This window comes from Littorina saxatilis, linkage group LG1 (assembly GCF_037325665.1).
Source record: "Littorina saxatilis isolate snail1 linkage group LG1, US_GU_Lsax_2.0, whole genome shotgun sequence".
Classification (NCBI taxonomy): Eukaryota; Metazoa; Mollusca; class Gastropoda; order Littorinimorpha; family Littorinidae; genus Littorina; species Littorina saxatilis.
This window is the reverse complement of record NC_090245.1, coordinates 92047985-92067839: the sequence shown is the minus strand read 5'-3', so window position 1 is coordinate 92067839 and position 19855 is coordinate 92047985. Positions and strand designations below refer to the sequence as shown.

Here is a 19855-nt window from a genome sequence, read left to right as displayed (position 1 = left end):
TGCTTTGAACGGTAAGGTCGGTAGGGACGGCTGAGTTTGGGCTGCATGTTCAAATTTTTAGCCGTTCCCCTCCCGATCAGAATGAACGGTAATGGAACCTCAACCCATCGGTAACGGAACGCTTGGATCGTTAAAGGTACTTAAAACAACGGTAACGCAGCGGTAGCGCTCTCACACACTGCATGAGTTGTCATACCCGCATTCCACACATCCGTTCTAGGTCCCGTTCCCTTACCGACCAAGGACGGCTGCCACTATGGTCAGACGCTGCTGAAAGATGCCACTGAAAAACGTTTGCGCAGCGTTCCATTGTTGTGGCAGCATTCCTTGGTTGGTACGGAAACGCGACAAAGAACGGTTGTGTGGAATGGGGGTATAACTTTTGACACCGACAAAGTGAAGAATGAACAGATCTATAAAGTAACCGTCTCAATGGTCCAGGCTCAGGAAACAAAGAGTATATAATTATGGCCTGGGGCGATTGTAGCTTCCCTTCTTCGTGTCCGATAGACAAGGACAATAAATAGTAGAGCATAGTGCAATTTCATGTTAGCATCTTCTCCACTGAAAGCTATAACCCAAAGACTGAAGACCAAAGTGCTTTACCCCACTTCTGACCTGAATCACCCCCCTCCTGCTAGGTACACGTGCACTCAAGTTAACCTCTGCTCAGTTTGACCTGTGTGCCAGGAGTCGGATGAGAGAGAGAGAGAGAGAGAGAGAGAGAGAGAGAGAGAGAGAGAGAGAGAGCGAGAGAGAGAGAGACACACACACATAGACAGAGACAGACATAGAAAGACAGAAGCGGAGAGACTCAGAGGGAGACACAGACAAAGACATACATACAGAAAGACATAGAGAGAGAGAGAGAGAGAGAGAGAGAGAGAGAGAGAGAGAGAGAGAGAGAGAGAGAGAGAGAGAGAGAGAGAAACTGTAATTGATCTCGTGAGAACGGTAACAAAACGAGACATGTCACCTCTCCGAATGCATTCCAATAGATGACCGCTCCTGCGGCCATCAATAAAAACGAGCGGTTAACTCACACCCATCTACAGCGCAATAACTTGATGAGTGAACACTGTCACATCAACGTCGCGGTATGCCGGATTCTGAGTTCACCTCCGCGTTGGGGCCTAAAAATGCGCTCCAGTCGGTGATTTAAAACAATGATTAAAATGAATTAATGCTGTGGAAAATGTAACGCTCGTCGATAATCAGCAAGGCTGCTAAATCGCGGTATGTGTGCAAGTGTATAGGTATCTTACCATATGTAAAAGCCTTATGGTAATCTGCGAAGGTGTATAATGTCTATACAAAGTAAAAGGTGTCTCATTTTTGAAGAAGCGCTAAGTAAATTAGACAACACTCCGGCAAGCTGACTGGCAGTTCTGGACATCTTGGACAAAACTGCGATTTTCAAGTCATCTAATATCGAACAGGAACTAAACTAGCAACAACAACTCTGACATTATTTGCATTTTTCATTTGTTAAAATCTAATTGCTAAGCATTGCGCTACAAAAACAAAAAAACTCTGCATTCCATCACACACACACACACACACACACACACACACACACACTGACACACACACACACACACACTCACACACACACACACACACACACGGCACACACACACACACACACACACACACACACACACACACACCCATCACCCTCGTCTCGTTTCCCAGTCCATGTTAAAACATTTAGTCAAAACTTGACAACATGTAAAACAGACGAATTCGTAAAGAAGAAGTAGAAGAAATCAGTTTGATATTGAGCTTTACTGTCATAACAAAACCCACACACTAAAATAAACATTGTTTGAATAATGTTCTTTGTGTGACGTCAGTTTTTCCAAATGATAAATTTCTGTAGGCCTACTGGAAGCACACATTTTTGCAGTAAGGACATCTATTGCTTTTGAATTAAAAAAAAATGTAGTTACATATTGCATGGTGACACCTGCACGGTTTAATTGTATGTATAAGGTTTACTTACACTTTTTTTTTTAAATTTGATAAAGACAAATGTCGCCAATGTTTTTACAGAGTGACGTTAAATAAACAATCAATCATCAGATTTGATAATCTTGTGAGTGAGATTTCAATTTTTGCATTGAGATGGATAAATTTTTTTTTTAACTCCAAGCATGCATCTCCTAGTAAGACCTTACATGCATATCAATGGGTTTCTGAAAATTTACTCTTCACAGTTAATATTGAGAGATTGCACGCAATGTAATAGCGGTTTCTGCGAGCATCAAACAGTAGGCCTACCTCTTCTGAAAATCAGTCTCCGTCAAATGAAAACTGACACGGCACTGTCAAACACAATTCCATCAAATCCTCTTGGTGTTTATTGTGTTTACTTGTTGCAGTTTTCTTCTGCAAATTTATCACATCAGGAAATAGAGACAGACACAGACACATAGGCATAGACACAGGCTGGCATTGACGGCCCGGCAAAACCTGAGAAGCAAATAAATAAAATTTGACTGATTTACTGCTCCGCATTTACGCGAACCCAAACTCGATCATACCCCGCAAGGGTAGTTTAGAAGTGGCCCCACTGTCATAACTGGTGATCCCTCACACAGCGGGCAGCTCAGAACCAATCAGAATAAAGAATTCAAGCATTTACTCTGGGATATATTTCTACTCTTCCACTTAGCTCGCCAACAACAGGTGTTGAGGGTTTAATGAGGGACTGCAGACAAGCAGATGATAAATCTGTGATTTACTTGGGCCGCAGTAGAACACAAAAACACAGAAAAGTCTGATTGAAATGAGAGAAAAAATTGTTTAGGGCGGATCAGTTTGTGAAGTGCTGCCTCTGATCAACTCAGTTGAAGCTGGATAAAAACCGACCGAAGCGGGGTAAAACTGCAGTTCTGTACTCTGCAAACTTGTTTTAGTAGTCTCTTCAAGTTATTCTGCTTCCCGTGTTTCAGACAGTGGAGAAAAAATGATGATCACTGACAGGGTAAGACTTTTTTTTTAAATCAGTTGTTTTCAAATTTTTATATCTATTTAAAACATGGTGTTTTTTTTTTAATGCAGTTTTGCTTTTTGGCGCACATAACTGTAGCCTATGTTCTCGTAAACTTTGTTATGTGTTGTTTTTTTTTTTTATGTGTTGTCGACGAGTCCATTTTGGTGTGTTTTCACTGAGGTGCACCCCCAGCCGCTCAGTATGACTACCCTGTGATGGTTATGTTCATTGGCGTGCTGTTGTTACAGCAGTTTTGTTGCTAGGCAGTTTCTGTATATTAAAAGCACTGTGTGGTTTAATTGTGGCGTTTATGTCAGAAAGGAAAGAATCGAACATGACAAATCTGCAAAACATTGAACATTCACTGATTCACTGGTTCACATATGACCCGAGTGAAGCCAACCAATCACAACGCAGTTTGGTGTCTTACGATTCCTGTGTGGCAAGTTGTCGGCGTCGCGCGATGGTTCGTTGCATAGAAGAAGCCGGTGCAAAACAGTAATGTATTATTCTGTCTGAGGCAGTGGATTTTCTTGCTGGCGGAAAGTCGATTCAGAGTGGTACTATGGTTTTCCGTCAAAATGTGGAGCTGCTGGAGCGAAAGACGGTGGGAATATTTTTTATTGTGCTTTGGATTATCAGCAGACGACAATAATTTTCCTTTGATGCTTTCAGTAGACCGCAGGCTCAGCTGATTCTGTTGATGCCGGTCGAGCCGGAGAAATTGTGCGATCTGTAAACTGCAGCTGATTGCTTGCTTTGCGAATTCTGAGAGAATGTGTGCATGCTTCATGATATTCATTGCATTTTCTATTGCATGATTATGCAGCTAGCTGTCAGGAGTGATCTCTGTACACGTTCAAAGTGGCCTGCTACATGTGCTGGAGCTACAAACAATCGTATGATAGCTATTTTTAGACGCGCTTGGGAAACACCTCGTGTGAATCAACGCTTAAAATAGATTCACTGTGACGTTTCGAATTTTGCACCGAAGTGCAGATGTATTATCTTTCGAGAGAATGCATTTCGTTTTAGAGACAGACTTTGAAATTGAGACGCTTGTTTGTGTATTGAGCTTGTCACATCACACTTATGCATGTATGTAAAATGCGCAAAATAATGAGGAAATAACTCTGCATGATGACGTCAAACACAGGGCAATGGCTGCTGATTGTTACCAAAGATGACATGTACTTTGCCATTTTGCAGTAAATTGAGGTATCTCACTTTCTTTTTTGAAATTTTGTAGAAAGTATAAAATATGAAGTTCAAGCAGTCACCACAGAGGATATATTTTCTGTTCTTTCATGGTACCCGTTGATGATTTGACCTCTCTTTCTCTCTCCCTCTCTCTCTCTCTGAGTCTCTCCTTCAGTCCTTGTGTGGAGGCCAAGCCAGTTTTAAAGCCCTAGAAAAAGGATTCCGTCGGACAGTAAATTAGATGTCATATTTTGAAAGAACACCCACAGTACATCACATTTTGAGGTACTAGTACTTTGGGTATCATCTAGGGTTAGAGATTTTTGTTTGTTGGTGAATTAAGTTTTGACGCAAAGGGGTAATTTTTTTTTTTTTTTTACATTTTATGTTTTAACTCAAAAACATATACTAAAGTTGGTAGAAATGTTGAAATATATGTTGACACTTGATTATATAATTGGGGTTTGTAAGTGATTTTAGGTTAAGTAAGCTCTCTCTCTCGATCTCTCTCTCTCTCCCTCCCTCTCTCTCTCCCTCCCTCTCTCCCTCCCTCTCTCCCTCTCTCTCTCTCTCTCCCTCTCCCTCTCCCTCTCCCTCTCCCTCTCTCTCTCTCTCTCTCTCTCTCTCTCTCTCTCTCTCTCTCCTTCTCTCTCTCTCTCTCTCTCTCTGAGTCTACACACACACACACACATGTACATAAACACACATACATACATACATACATTGCATGTATACATACATTCATACATTTATGTATACACAGCGATCTAGTGGACTGCTTCAGTGATTGTTGCGACCATTTCAAATTATGATGTATGCTGGAGCCAGTGATCGCGCTTGATATCTTTCAAATCGGTATGACATCAATACTCTCACGAAAATCGGTCAACCTGCCAAGGCAACCAGTCAAAGGCAAACAATGACTAAATCAATGTTTATCAATGCCATTAACACGCAGACGTTTTCTGTGGAATAAATTCGGGTTATTTACCCCCACTCCCACACCCTCCCCCACCCCTCCCCATTTTAAATTGACTGCCGCACAACATGAACATATCACTATCAGCCGCTGAGAGACAGAGAGAATGAGAGAGCGGAGCTGGTGTGCGTACGTGATTTTCCAGTAAGCTTATGATCGCATGCCGGCTTTAGCATCCTGTTGTTATTTTGACGTCATAAAATGACTTTTCGTTAACATGATCTTGAGACACCAAGCCTCATCAATTTGTTTTCCCATGAGACAATGTTTTAACGTGACACCTGTCACAACAAGCTATGCAACTCTCTCTCTCTCTCTCTCTCTCTCTCTCTCTCTCTCTCTCTCTCTCTCTCTCTCTCTCTCTCTCTCTCTCTCTCTCTCTCGTACAGACCATGGATTCTTTATAAAGGATTTTTTTTTCTCCACTCTTTATTTTCCCCCCGGTCAAACCAATTAACAATCGGTACGTCTGACCGAGCACCCATTTTTTTTATCGGTATTGGCGAATCTCAATCGGTAAAATAACGGAAATTATCGGTAAACGCGATCCCTGTGGAGCTTGGTTGTACTTGTAGCTCATATTTATATTTGTTAGGCTGTGGTAATAGCGACACGGGTCCGTAGCTTTAGTGTCCAGGCTATATTTACGTCACCGACATCATCAGTGGCCGTTCGGAATCACATCGAAAACAAATACTTCGGCTTCAGGGGGACCTTGCCCCCCAGTACCCCTAGGGGGCCGCTGGCCCTGCACCCAACAGGCGGCCCCTGGTCACTGGCCTTTCAGGTTTTTCAGATTTTTTGGGTGTTCGCCCTGTAGCCAGAATGCGCATGTAGGACTGCTGGTAGTCTCGGCCAGCGCGATGTTTGCTTCCAACTGAGTACTTTACGTCACCATTTGACATAAGTTTAATTGTAACAAAATGTTCTTTGTTCTATTTTGGCCACTCAACATGATGTGGGTCTGTGGCATGAACTCTAGAATTTCGAGTTTGATTCAAATTTCAATATGTAACACTAACAGTGTCGCAGTATGAAATGATACAGGTAGGTGGTTAGTTCCCATACTTGGGGTCAACCAAAGCCGATAAATGCATCCTTCATTTCGGTTTCGAGTCTGATTTCTACGTCTATCTTGAATCAAAAGCACTCTTCTGACAAAAAGAACTATTGTTTCGCAGAGCTACGGCGTAGCTTCGCATGTCTTAAAGTTAAATATTGCGGAGCAAAGTAGGGGATGCAGTACTTCGTCGTAGCTGGAGTTTTTGGTATGAACTTATGAAGACTTCAAAAAGCTTCGCGAAGTCGACTTCGGTCTCAATTTAAGGACAGGCTTAAAATGAAGTAATTATGTTTCCATCTTTTTGTGAACTTTCATCCCAAACTGTAGCCTGAGTTAGGAAACAGCAGTGTATTCCTTATTATGTGTCTTGGCAATAACATGAGTTTTCTGAGTTGGTAGTGTAAGTGCATGGCTGAGATGAAATCACGTGTAAACGAAATGTTTTGTGGTTTCCCGTTTCAGTTGCTGTCCATTCCCTATCTGAACAAGGGTAGCATCATGCTGTCTCGTCTTTTCCGAGCACATGGGCGGATGTGCGCCTCGCACCCCTGGGAGGTGATAATAACATCATTGACGGTGACACTGTGTCTCGTTTCCATGAGTGTCTACGCCAGTCACAACCTATACAAGCTCTGCGGCTGGAATTACGTCTGTCAGAATGAAGAGGTGAGTTATGACTTTTTTGTATGTAAAGTTCTGTAAGTACTGTTGTTATTTTAACTATAAGTACTTGTAAGACTAAGAGACACTCTTGAGAGGCAATTCTGGTAAAGGTTTCCAAGTAAATGAATACTTGCACTGTTAGCCATTTGCTTTGCGAGAAAGCAAGTTTGTCCATGAAGTGATTTTGTGCAAGCAATCCAAAATCTACAGTACATGTATTATTTAAAGGTACATGTATCGTATGATGTATTCCTTAATTTCCCTTGAGCGATCATATTCACTATCAGTATCAACATAACATAAAACTGTTACGGTTTCTAAAACGTGATAATATAACACTAAGAGCCTTACTGAGTAAGAGCACCCTTTAACTTACCTAAACACATGCCCAACATCAACTGCCGGGCTGCTGTCCCTTGGGATAGGATGCAGAGACAGAATTGCGCTAACCTTTTTTTTCTGCGGTCATGTATTTGTGTATTCCAAGGCCTGAGACATTTGCTGTGACCTTGGGATACTAATCTAAAAGAGTTTCTTTCGTTTGTGGTTATGTTGATGTTATTTGCTTTCTTTCTGCCAGGAGATCAAAAGTTCTGACATCATCATCCTTGCCATAACACGATGTCTGGCTGTCATGTACATCTACCTTCAGTTCAGAAATTTACGACGTCTTGGATCAAAATATATTTTGGGTATGTCAGCTTCACAGTCTCAGTTTGTTGTATTTGGTGTTGATGTTTGTTTTGTCTGTTGTAGAACATTACATTTTATAAATTCACTAGCAGAATGACAATAAAACTGAAGTGCATTGCGTAGAGCTAACGCTCTATTCGCGAAGAGAGAAAAAGTTTTCATGTTGTAAGCAACGCTGTGTTCGCGGAAAACTTGTTTGCTATTCTACCCTCTCTGCCTACTTTATACGAAATGGACTCGTCACCTTCGCTGACGGCCGAGTCAATTCATGCACATTAGGGGCGATCATTCGAACAGTCGTTTTTTACTTGAGACGACCTTCCCTATCCACACTGACCAAAGTAGACGTGTCCAATCGCTGACAGCTCAGTCAATAAGTACATTTTAAGAGTGACGCTATGCATTGGCCCTCAGGATATCTGTGTGTGTGTTTGAGTTTCGTACCCCATGTGGAGAGGCGGGGCCTTTCCAGCGATGAATTAAAATTTAATCCCATAGTCTGGACTTCGTCGAAGACTGCTTGACCAATATTTCAATCAATTTGATTGAAAAATGAGGGCGTGACAGTGCCGCCTCAACTTTCACAAAAAGCTGGATATGACGTCATCAAAGACATTTATCGAAAAAATGGGTAAACACATCTGGGGATATCATACCCAGAAATTCTCATGTGAAATTTCATAAAGATCGGTCCAGTAGTTTTCTCTGAATTGCTTTACGCACGCACGCACGCACGCACACATGCACGCACGCACGCACACACACACACACACACACACACACACACACACACACACACACACACACACACACACACACACACACACATACACACACACACACAAACACACACACACACACACACACACACACACACACACACACACACACACACACAGATAGAGAGACTTTCAGACAGACACAGAGAGAGAGACTGTAGACAGCCAGCGAGAGAGAGAAAGACATGGGGTGAAAGAGAGGGGGGAGGGAGAAAAAAAGGAAGAGAAAGAGAGACACAGAGACAGACTGAGAGAGAAAGAGAGAGCACACAAGACAGAGAGAGACTGCGAGAAAGAGAGAGTCAAACAGCAAGCTCAGTACAGTGCAATGACGTCTGGCGAGTCACCTCTCAGGCACGTTACAGAACGCTACGAACAAATCCCCGTTGTCTAGACCTTGCTCAGCGAGCGGTCACCATTGTTACGCTTCAGTGACTCCAGATAATGGTACTCGTACCGAGCGCTTGCGAACGTTTGCGAGCGCCACAACAAAATTATGCGTTGCATAGAAAATGTTTGCTAACGTTCTGTAACATTCTGCCTATGCAACGCACCCCTGTTGTGAGCAAGAGAACTTTTCTTTGGGAGTAGAGCTGCTTGGTCTATTGGTAAAATGTTATCACCTTGTTAAATGTTTTCAGATTGTTGTCAGGCTCAGAAGCTTCACTTATGATTATGAGGTCACATTTTCTTGTTGTAATTGGTAACAGTTACATGTATGTAAAGTTCTGTTATTACAGAGGCTGGGTGGGGGCTAGTCCTTAAATTTTTGATGATATTTAAAAATAAAAGTTTCCGGGTGTTCGTGAATGTCATGATAATGAGTTATTTCAATATTTGGTTCTGTGTTGCAGGCATTGCTGGTGTCTTCACCATATTTTCCAGCTTTGTGTTCAGTATAGCTCTCATCAACCTCATAGGCAGTGATTTGAGAGGACTGAAGTGAGTGTTTAAAATGTTTTATGCCTGTCCTTGTCAAGTTTATGGGTGGTTTTTTCACGAAGTTGTAGTTATCAATGTAACCTCGGGTCATTCACGTGACTTTTATTTTTTATTTACATGGCAATTGGCGTCCTCTTATTCTTAAAGCATGATTAGTACTCGTGTCCCATTGGCTCATACGATCTGAAAATGACTGAAAAGAATTATATTCAGTGGTCAAAAGGCACATCAAAATTACTCACCACTGCACCCCTTAGGCCCTTGGTATATGCACAGATTACAACTATAGGATGTGGGCTGAGAAAAGCAAAAGCTCACACCAAACCCAGCACTACACACACGCTGGGACACACACACACACACACACAATTTGGTAGCATGATAAAGTTAGTGGTAGTTCCTAAGCTCATTTGCACCAGATTGCACCTTTTAGCTTGGGACAAAATAAACAAGTCGCGTAAGGCGAAAATACAATATTTAGTCAAGTAGCTGTCGAACTCACAGAATGAAACTGAACGCAATGCCATTTTTCAGCAAGACCGTATACTCGTAGCATCGTCAGTCCACCGCTCATGGCAAAGGCAGTGAAATTGACAAGAAGAGCGGGGTAGTAGTTGCGCTAAGAAGGATAGCACGCTTTTCTGTCCCTCTCTTTGTTTTAACTTTCTGAGCGTGTTTTTAATCCAAACATATCATATCTATATGTTTTTGGAATCAGGAACCGACAAGGAATAAGATGAAAGTGTTTATAAATTGATTTGAACATTTTAATTTTGATAATAATTTTTATATATTTAATTTTCAGAGCTTGTTTTTAATCCAAATATAACATATTTATATGTTTTTGGAATCAGCAAATGATGGAGAATAAGATAAACGTAAATTTGGATCGTTTTATAAATTTTTATTTTTTTTACAATTTTCAGATTTTTAATGACCAAAGTCATTAATTAATTTTTAAGCCACCAAGCTGAAATGCAATACCGAAGTCCGGGCTTCGTCGAAGATTACTTGACCAAAATTTCAACCAATTTGGTTGAAAAATGAGGGCGTGACAGTGCCGCCTCAACTTTCACGAAAAGCCGGATATGACGTCATCAAAGACATTTATCAAAAAAATGAAAAAAACGTTCGGGGATTTCATACCCAGGAACTCTCATGTCAAATTTCATAAAGATCGGTCCAGTAGTTTAGTCTGAATCGCTCTACACACACACACAGACAGACAGACAGACACACACACGCACATACACCACGACCCTCGTTTCGATTCCCCCTCGATGTTAAAATATTTAGTCAAAACTTGACTAAATATAAAAAGATAGGGGGGAGGATGGCATGCTTCTGGACCCTCTTATTATAAATATTTGTCCCTACTTGCCTTTGACATGTCCCGTCAGAATTGGGGGTAGACTTCTAGGTGCATTCAGGAGCTTATATCCCTTTGTTTTTTTGTTTTTTTTACGAAGGATAAGTATACAGGCAAATCCAGCTAACTCACAAACGGTTAAGTCAAAAATTCGCTTAGCACACAAAGAAATTCTGGTCCGGAATTATCCCTCTTTATCTATGTGTACAAAGTACCCTGAGCTCGAAATGGGATTTCTCTTACGTAAGTCGAAAGACGGATAGCACACAACAGAAAGTCAGTCCCAAAGACAAAGTTTACTCTATATTTACTACAGCAACTCGAAACACGAAACTTGGCGTCTCACACAAGCGCATTGTGTAACCTTATTCCCTTCTTCTCTACACGGACACCACACCGACTGGTCAGTCGGCACGCAATAAAGTATGAACTGAAGTTAGGAGGGGGCGAGGAGTAAGGAGGGGGCGAGGAGTAAGGAGAATTATCCAACTCCAAAAAAACATTCTGAAAAAGGTGGGGAAGTGGTGACAAGGCAGTGAACGCACTCACCATGCACTGACATCATACGAAAGCAGCCACACAAACACAGCACAGAGGCAGAGGCAGGTGTGCAGATGCTTTGTGAGAATAAGCATTGAAAACCAGTTTGAATAAAAAAAAACAGCAGATAGAGCCGCATGTCATAACCATTCTTCTTGTCTGGCTTTATTGACTGCATGCCGATCTTGTGGCAGTGACTTTTCACTCTTCAGTCGGACTGTACACAAACCGCTCTCAGTCTCCCTCACTGACTACCCTAAGCCCTGACAACTGATCCTTGGAAATTGTTTGGAAGAGTACACCTCTCTATTTCTCTCCAATGCTCTTCCTGCTGACTTCAGTGACACCGGACACCCCACTGAGTTTAGCCAGCTACCCCCCCCCCTCTCTCTCTCTCTCTCTCTCTCTCTCCCCCCAGCCATGTACTGTTTGGTGCTGTGGCCAGAGAGGTGTCACCAGCAAATTGAGGCCAGCTGCACTGTTCACTCAGAGCAAAACTAGTTGACTGTGTCTAACTTTTGACAAAGCAACACAACTGAAGGGTTCACAGATTAGGTAACCGACTCACTGGTCAAGGCTGCAGGGAAACTAGAGTATCTTGTCAATGAAAGAGGTTACACACAGATACGCGATGCTGAGAACGGTGGCCGATTTTTCACTCTCTTTCTCGGAGAGCCTTCATCATTGCAGGGACTGCTGTAAAGAAATGCTTGCTCAGAAACTAACTCTTTTTGCATTGAAACATGCACCAGAACTGGTGGACACCATCGACAATGTCAAACATGAAATCGAAGCAGTTTGCTTGAGGAAACGGTCGTCAGCAACTCAAACTTCTCTGTTTTCTTTTTTTAAGAAAATCTGAGGTGACTTTCTTTGTGGCCCCGCCCCCTCCCTCTGTAAGGACCCCCCTCCATAAGGACCGATTTTTGTCAACATTTTCAAGGTCGCTAGAGAGGGGTTCCACTGTACTATGACCAAGTCGAAATTTCGGATAGGACACAATAACAATTCGGTCCCTTCAATTTCGTCTTATCCGGATTTGCCTGTACAATTAATGTTCTCACATTTGTCTTCAGTGAGGCCCTTCCATTCTTCTTGCTGCTGGTGGACCTTGGGAAGGCAAGTGCTCTGGCCAGATTCACACTGAGCTCTTCATCACAAGAGGAAGTTCAGGCCAACATTGCCAGCGGCATGGCTATCATTGGCCCTGCCATCACCCTCGACGCTATTGTGGAAACACTTGTGATAGGTGTTGGCACCCTGTCTGGTAAATATTTGATTTTGTTCGAATGTGGTTAGTTTCTTGTAATGCGTTTAAGAGTTTAGTTTACTTTTGTTTGATTCTTTTGCTGCTTTGTTGTTCTGATAGTGATGATGACTGTTGAATTTGTTTTTCTTATTGTCATCATGTGATACAAGGTTGTTTCGTTTAGCTTTTGTGTACGTGTGTGTGTTCTTTCTTTCTTTATTTGGTGTTTAACGTCGTTTTTAACCACGAAGGTTATATCGCGACGATGTGTGTGTGTGCTGCACAGCAAACCCAGAACACAAAATCATGTGCGCTGTTCGAAGGCAAGTGGTGTAGTAATGAATACAAATTACATTTATTTTGTCATTAAGAATATGAAGTAACTATCCCCATGCCTCCAGGTAAAACAAAAAGGTGAGACTCATTAATGCAGCATTCAATATGACAGAGTAATTTGTATGAGCACACATACTGACATAGCAAGCAAAGAACAGATGTCATGCATGCCATGGTAACGTTGTGTTAGAAACTTAGCAAACACTTGCTACTATTTACACAGTGAAAGTAGATAACTAAAGACAAAAGCAATTGTTAAATGAGCATTTAAATTGGAAGAAAAAATAAAAGAAGCTTCAGAATTACTACTGAACTAAGTTGTATCTTTTGCAGTCTGTTGCTTTATAGGTTGTCCAAATTCTACTACATGTATTTGTGACTAGAGGAATACCCGGCTTCGCCGGGGTGAATCGCGAGACAGAGACAGCCAGCGTGGCGGTTCACCACAATCACCTTTGAAGGCGAAGTCCTGTCAAACGGGATTGAGAATTTTAGAGCTTATTTCTAAGCCCTATATTATCTGTTATGGCTTCTCAAATGCCAGAACATACAGACAGATGATGATGATAAAATCGTTTATTTAACGTCACTCTGTAAAAACATTGGCGACATTTGTCTTAGATTAAGAACACACACAGGCACGCACACAAACTTTCCCTTTATGTACAGTGGTTCACCACCCTCCCGCCCCCCGCACACTCTCGCTCATCTAATTAAAAATGGTGTTAAGAGATACTTGGATATAAAATGGTATTTTTAAAAGTTCTGATAAAAATATATAGTAGCTGTATGAGAAGCAATGGCGTCAGCCGCAGCAATGTCTCTTCATATCCAGGGACCAAGTGGGTGCGTGTGCATAAGTCCAGCGATAAGTTTGGGACCTTGCCACCCAAGGTCTTTATTAAAACTTAAAAGATAGCTTAATTTTTCCTTTGAGGTATTTGGCAGAATATTTCTATTTGAGTTTATAAACTGAGTCAGGGGTTGAAAGTGGCATGAGTTCAAATCACACTCCAAAGTCAAATGAGCAATGGTGAGGTCGGATTGACAGGTGCATTTAAGCTCTAGAAAGTGGTAATTCCCAGCTTCTGCCCTTAATTACACGTGGGCATGCATTATAGGTGTTCAGACAGACAGACAAAAGCCGCTAGACCACATCACAAACAGAACTCTACAATACACAGGTTTTTGCCCACACACACACACAAACACCCACACACACAGAGAAGCCGTATATATATATGCATATCTGTATCTATAAATATATAGAGATAGGTGAGAGTGTATTTTTCGCGTGGCTATAAATTGATTCGACCTTTTCACTTTGACAGTAAGAACAACTTACGGGTGCAAGGGAAGCGTTGTGGACAGCGCAGTGGACAGCGCAGTGACATTCTAAAAATAGTAATAGTAACTTAGAACTGAACGGGAAAGCCACACGAAGGAAGGGAGATAAACGCCAAACACTGGAGAAGATAAGGAAGAGTTACTTATAATGGTGAAATGAACACAAAAACGAAAATGAGTTCAGCGCTGCGCGCTGAGAGCACGTGTTGAAATATCTCATCGATGATATTGTGTCCGGGGTGTAGCTGAATACGGTGTCCAAATTTGAAAAAGATCCACCGAGAACTTTGGCGTTGTGATGTGGTGTAGCGGCTATGGTGTGTCGGTATGGGGGCCCGGGTAGCTGAGGTGGAACCAAAATAGCTGAGGTGGAACCAAAATCGGTTCCGCGCTGCGCGCTGAGAGCACGTGTTGAAATATCGACCAGGTTGTGTCGTGTCCCGGGTCTACCTGAATATGCCCACCAAATTTGAAGCAGATCCATCGAGAACTTTGGCCGTGCATCGCGCACAGACAGATACACAGACAGATACACAGACACACAGACACACAGACACACAGACACTAGTCGTATATATATATAGAGACAGTAGGTCATCTCTGTTTTGCCAACTAAGCACAAATCTAACAAATAACATGGCAGTCTATTGCTTCATTGTTTGTCCAATCTTGCTGAATGAGATTTCTTAACACTAACAGACATGTTTTATGAGTAACTGTGTTATTCTGGGGATGATACATACAACTGACCCGGTTACCATTTAAGTGGAGCATCTGAAAGGCATGATTTGGTGTGGTATTACACAGTGTTAATGTTATCGTCTGAACTGTTCCTACTTTTGATTTTGATCTATGCAATGACTGAAACTCTCTGCCCTCTCTCTCTCTCTCTTCCTCCCTCTCTCTCTCTCTCTCTTCCTCCCTCTCTCTCACCTCCCCCTCTCTTTCTCTCTCTCTCTCTTTTTCTCTCTCTCTCTCTCTCTCTCTCTCTCTCTCTCTCTCTCTCTCTCTCTCTCTCTCTCTCTCTCTCTCTCTCTCTCTGAGACCTACTTTATGCTATCAGCAGTGCAGTGGACTTTTTGTGTCCCTATCGCAGGGTCCCTTTTTGAAGTGCCGATAAAACAATTTTCCTTTCACCCCTGACCTGCTCCAATGACATAGATGTTGTAAATTACAGTGAACAGGTGATGTGACAGAGACATTCGGTGAGCTTGATGACATACATACAAATAATTGAAGGGAAGATAGGATGATACACAGAAATTCAAACAACAGTTAGCCCTGTTGAAATGAGCCTCTCATTACTTTTTGGCTCACGTAAGTGTAGCCTATGCGATCGTTACTTTGTCTGTCTGTGCGTGCGTGCGTGCGTGTGTGCGTATGTGCGTGCGTGCGTGCGTGTGTATGTCTGTGGTAGAAACTCTAACATTTGAAGACGTCACATTACATTGACGTCACATTATGACATAAGAGGGTTAGACGTCACGCGAAGGAAGTACTGAAAGTCTCGGTCATTATTATTTTGAGCGGGCCGAGACTAGTTGGCAGTCGTGTCCCTGTAAGTAGGCTACATGCAGACAGACAGATCTAGATCTAGTGTCTCGCTTTCTTGCACAGTTTCACCTATGCTCTTTCTCTGTGTGTGTGTGTGTGTGTGTGTGTGTGTATGTGTGACGGAGTGATTGAGTTTGTGTTACTGTTTGTCGATTTCTTACGTGAGCCTTGATGGCTTCGCCTCTTGTTTTATAATTATTTAATGTCTATGAGTTTGATGATGATGTGTGTGTGTGTTAAATGTATGAGCCTGTCTGTCTTAAGTGTTTTTTGTTTGATTCAAACTATATGATTTTCAAACAGGCTACACACTTAAAATTAAACATGCATTCTTCAGTAAATCGGAATGCATCTGAAATAATTTGCCCTTTTTTGAGTCACTTGAGAAAAAGTGACTCTATGTAATCGGTCAGTGTTAGTCTGTCCGGCCGGCCGTCCGGCCGGCCGTCCGTAGACACCACCTTAACGTTGGACTTTTCTCGGAAACTATCAAAGCGATCGGGCTCATATTTTGTTTAGTCGTGACCTCCAATGACCTCTACACTTCTAACGATGGTTTCGTTGACCTTTGACCTTTTTCAAGGTCACAGGTCAGCGTCAAAGGAAAAATTAGACATTTTATATCTTTGACAAAGTTCATCGGATGTGATTGAAACTTTGTAGGATTATTCTTTACATCAAAGTATTTACATCTGTAGCCTTTTACGAACGTTATCAGAAAAACAAGGGAGATAACTAGCCTTTTCTGTTCGGCAACACACAACTTAACGTTGGGCTTTTCTCGGAAACTATAAAAGTGACCGGGCTCAAATTTTATGTGAACGTGACTCATTGTGTTGTGAATAGCAATTTCTTCCTGTCCATCTGATGCCTCATATAATATTCAGAACTGCGAAAGTGACTCGATCGAGCGTTTGCTCTTCTTGTCTTACGATTGAACTTTTGTCTGTTCAACATTTTTAATTATTTTATCCTTTGACCTCTGAATAACAATCAGATTGTTTCAGAAGCATGGAGGCTTTGCTTTGTTTCAGATGCATGGAGGCTTTGCTTTTTGACTCACATGCGAAGCAAAAGTGAGTCTATGTACTCACCCGAGTCGTCCGTCCGTCCGTTCGTCCGGAAAACTTTAACGTTGGATATTTCTTGGACACTATTAAGTCTATCAACACCTGATGTGGCCTGATGGTGTATGGTTACAAGATCTCAAAAAACATGTGCGGCAACTTGACCTCACTTCAAGTTCAAGGTCACAGGGGCCGTAATTGTTGTCTTAAAAACGACCATTTTTCACATTTTTGCATTTTTTTCTGAAGTTATCGAGAATGGCAACCTTAGCTATGTATGCTATACAGGGCAATGTAAGCCCTATCTTTGGACACCAGTTTGGTTGACCTTGCTTCAAGGTCAAGGTCGCAAGGGTCCTTTAAAGTTGGATTGTATATATATTTTGAAGTGACCTTGACCCTAAACTATGGAAGATAACTGTTTCAAACTTAAAAATTATGTGGGGCACATGTTATGCTTTCATCATGAGACACATTTGGTCACATATGATCAAGGTCAAGGTCACTTTGACCGTTATGAAATGTGACCAAAATAAGGTAGTGAACCACTAAAAGTGACCATATCTCATGGTAGAAAGAACCAATAAGCACCATTGTACTTCCTATGTCTTGAATTAACAGCTTTGTGTTGCATGACCTTGGATGAACTTGACCTTGGGTCAAGGTCACATGTATTTTGGTAGGAAAAATGTGTAAAGCAGTTCTTATAGTGTATGATGTCATTGCTAGGTTTAGTTATTTGACCTTGACCCTGAAGGTCAAGGTCATGTCAAGGTCAAGCATGTGAGTCGTATGGGCTTTGCCCTTCTTGTTTTGATAAGCATGGAGGCTTTGCTTAGATTGTTTCAGAAACATGAAGGTTTTGTTTTTCTGTGCATGTTTTTTCACTTTTGACAAGTGGATGGTGATGATGATTATATGACAGGTGAATGATTACTTTCCAGGTGTGAAGCAGCTGGAAACCATGTGCTGCTTTGGGTGTCTCTCTGTCATCGCCAACTACCTGGCTTTTCTCACCTTTTACCCAGCATGTCTTGCCATCATCCTTGAGGTAAGTGCAATTCACTTTTAGGTATTTTCTTATGTGCTTTACTTCCCTTCTTTGATTTCTCTGATAAAACAAAACCTTTCATGCACATGTGACTTCCCTTTTTCAGGAATGTAAGCTCTGAGTTTAGATCGCTTAAACAAATAATTGGTCATGAGGAAAGCAAAAACAGACCATGCCAAAAGAACAAAGGCTGCCTCTCGCATTTAAAGTGAGAAAATATGTTTTGTTTTCTCTTTATTATCTTCTTCAAAACAAACTTTGCTAAAAGGTGTAACCTCTTGCATCTGAACTAACTTCAGTGCATGATCATCTGAGGAAGAACTGAGATAATGAATCTCTTTTCAAAGATGATTTATACTTAGTTTTAATTCATTATTTTGCACATGTTAACATTTGTGCAGGTGTCGAGAGAGCGGAACCAAGGGAAGCCACTGAAGCAGCTTCAGCAACTGGCCAAGATCCTGCAGGCAGAGGAAGAGGAGAAGAAACCCAACCCTGTCACGCAGCGCGTCAAAATCATCATGGTTAGTGTCTTGAGTTATGAGTAGACTGTGATACTTGTCAAATCATCATGGTTAGTGTCCTGAGTTATGAGTAGACTGTGATACTTGTCAAATTATGATGGTTAGTGTCTTCAGTTATGAGTAGACTGTGATACTTGGATTGTCACATCTCCATGTCTTTTTACTAATTTACAGACATAGTCATGAGAACCTCCAAAAGAGTGTGAAAGCACTGACAAGCGCAGGATATCACTGTTTTTGATGGCATTGTTTGTTTTACAGTCTGCAGGCTTAGTGCTGGTACACGCCCACAGTCGCTTTGTGGCGGAGATGCCAGGCAAGGAAGGGGGAGGACCTCACGGCCTGCTGTCCATCGACCACCTCAGTGACCAGCAGGTCAAACCGTCCATGCCAATCTGGAGGTTCTACATAGACAGGTATGCATTGCTTCACTGCTGTGTTTCGGTCATGATCAAGCAGTTAAGAGTCAAGGTGAACAGTTGGCAGTGAGCTCGTTTCTGAAAGAGTTCAACTTAGATGTGCAGGGATGGCCAAATCCACTGCCCGAGTTTTAAAGCCATATCTTCTTCTTCTTCTGCGTTCGATGAGATAATTGTACGGCCATATTATCGTGGAAGCGTAGACAGCCGATTTTCTCCCCACGCCAAGTTGGCTGCTGTCTTCCGTCTTCGGTGGTTGAGGTTCTTACTCAGGGTTGCCTCCTCCCCAAGAGTAGCTGCCTTGCTGGGCTGTCGAGTCCACTCTACCCGGGTTTGTTGTCGAAGTTTTCCTTCTCGTAGCCTTTGCCTTTCCCAAGGCGCACACAAGGCAGTGCGGGTTTTGAAATCGGAGTTGTCCTTCTCCTAGATGAGCGACCATCCAAGGTTGACGAGCCCCATCTGCCCGAAGCAGCTGGTTTTAAGGCGCCAGGGACCCGCCTGCATCCCTTCTCCTGTTAGTCGAAGACAGGGCCCGCCACGTGAAGGCCAGGAGCTGGATTTGACTGTCAGAGGTGTTTGGAGACACGAAGCCATATGGAGCATTTCTTGGGAAGTAGGCGCTTATGTCTACTTCCACCCCGGCATAACAGTCCTTGGGCCCCAAAGCCATATAAAAACTGCAGATGCAGGAACTTTTGTCGTCTGAAAAATCACCGCCATGTTCTGGTCGAGCGAAAACGAGGCTCCTGTCGTATCACCGCTATTTAAATTGTGTAAAGAAATCTGGCACTCATAATTTATTGTGGCGTATGTACCGGGCCAGCAAATTTGTTTAGCGGACTAGTGACTTTCTTGAAGTTACTCGCCCGACTGGCGAGTTACATTTTGAGATTTGGGCATCCCTGGATGTGTATGAAGCACAACAGCTGTGTGCTGACAGGTGCGTGCATAGATAATATTGTGATGATTGGATTACAAAGCGACAGGCTGGTGCAAGTATTGTGTGCAGAATATGCATTTCTTCTTTATTCAACTCAGAACTGCTGGTTTTGGTTATGGCAGCACAATATATCTAACTCTAA

At 42.2% G+C, this 19855-nt stretch overlaps 1 protein-coding gene across 3 annotated transcripts in view; it reads left to right on the top strand.

The window, feature by feature from the left end:
* The first annotated feature begins 2685 nt into the window (after positions 1-2685).
* Positions 2686-19855, top strand: part of LOC138945588 (3-hydroxy-3-methylglutaryl-coenzyme A reductase-like) — a 43485-nt gene continuing 26315 nt past the window's right edge. Inside the window, exons 1-8 of one of the 3 annotated variants that reach the window (XM_070317046.1) lie at positions 2686-2989; positions 6703-6906; positions 7484-7595; positions 9230-9317; positions 12303-12493; positions 17724-17830; positions 18232-18354; positions 18616-18770. In XM_070317046.1, the coding sequence (XP_070173147.1) occupies positions 2972-2989; positions 6703-6906; positions 7484-7595; positions 9230-9317; positions 12303-12493; positions 17724-17830; positions 18232-18354; positions 18616-18770 (998 nt within the window). In that variant the 5' untranslated portion in view covers positions 2686-2971. Of the gene's footprint in view, positions 2990-3461; positions 3606-4120; positions 4217-6702; positions 6907-7483; positions 7596-9229; positions 9318-12302; positions 12494-17723; positions 17831-18231; positions 18355-18615; positions 18771-19855 lie in introns of those variants that run through there. The other 2 variants (XM_070317042.1, XM_070317055.1) reach the window with 2 other exon arrangements.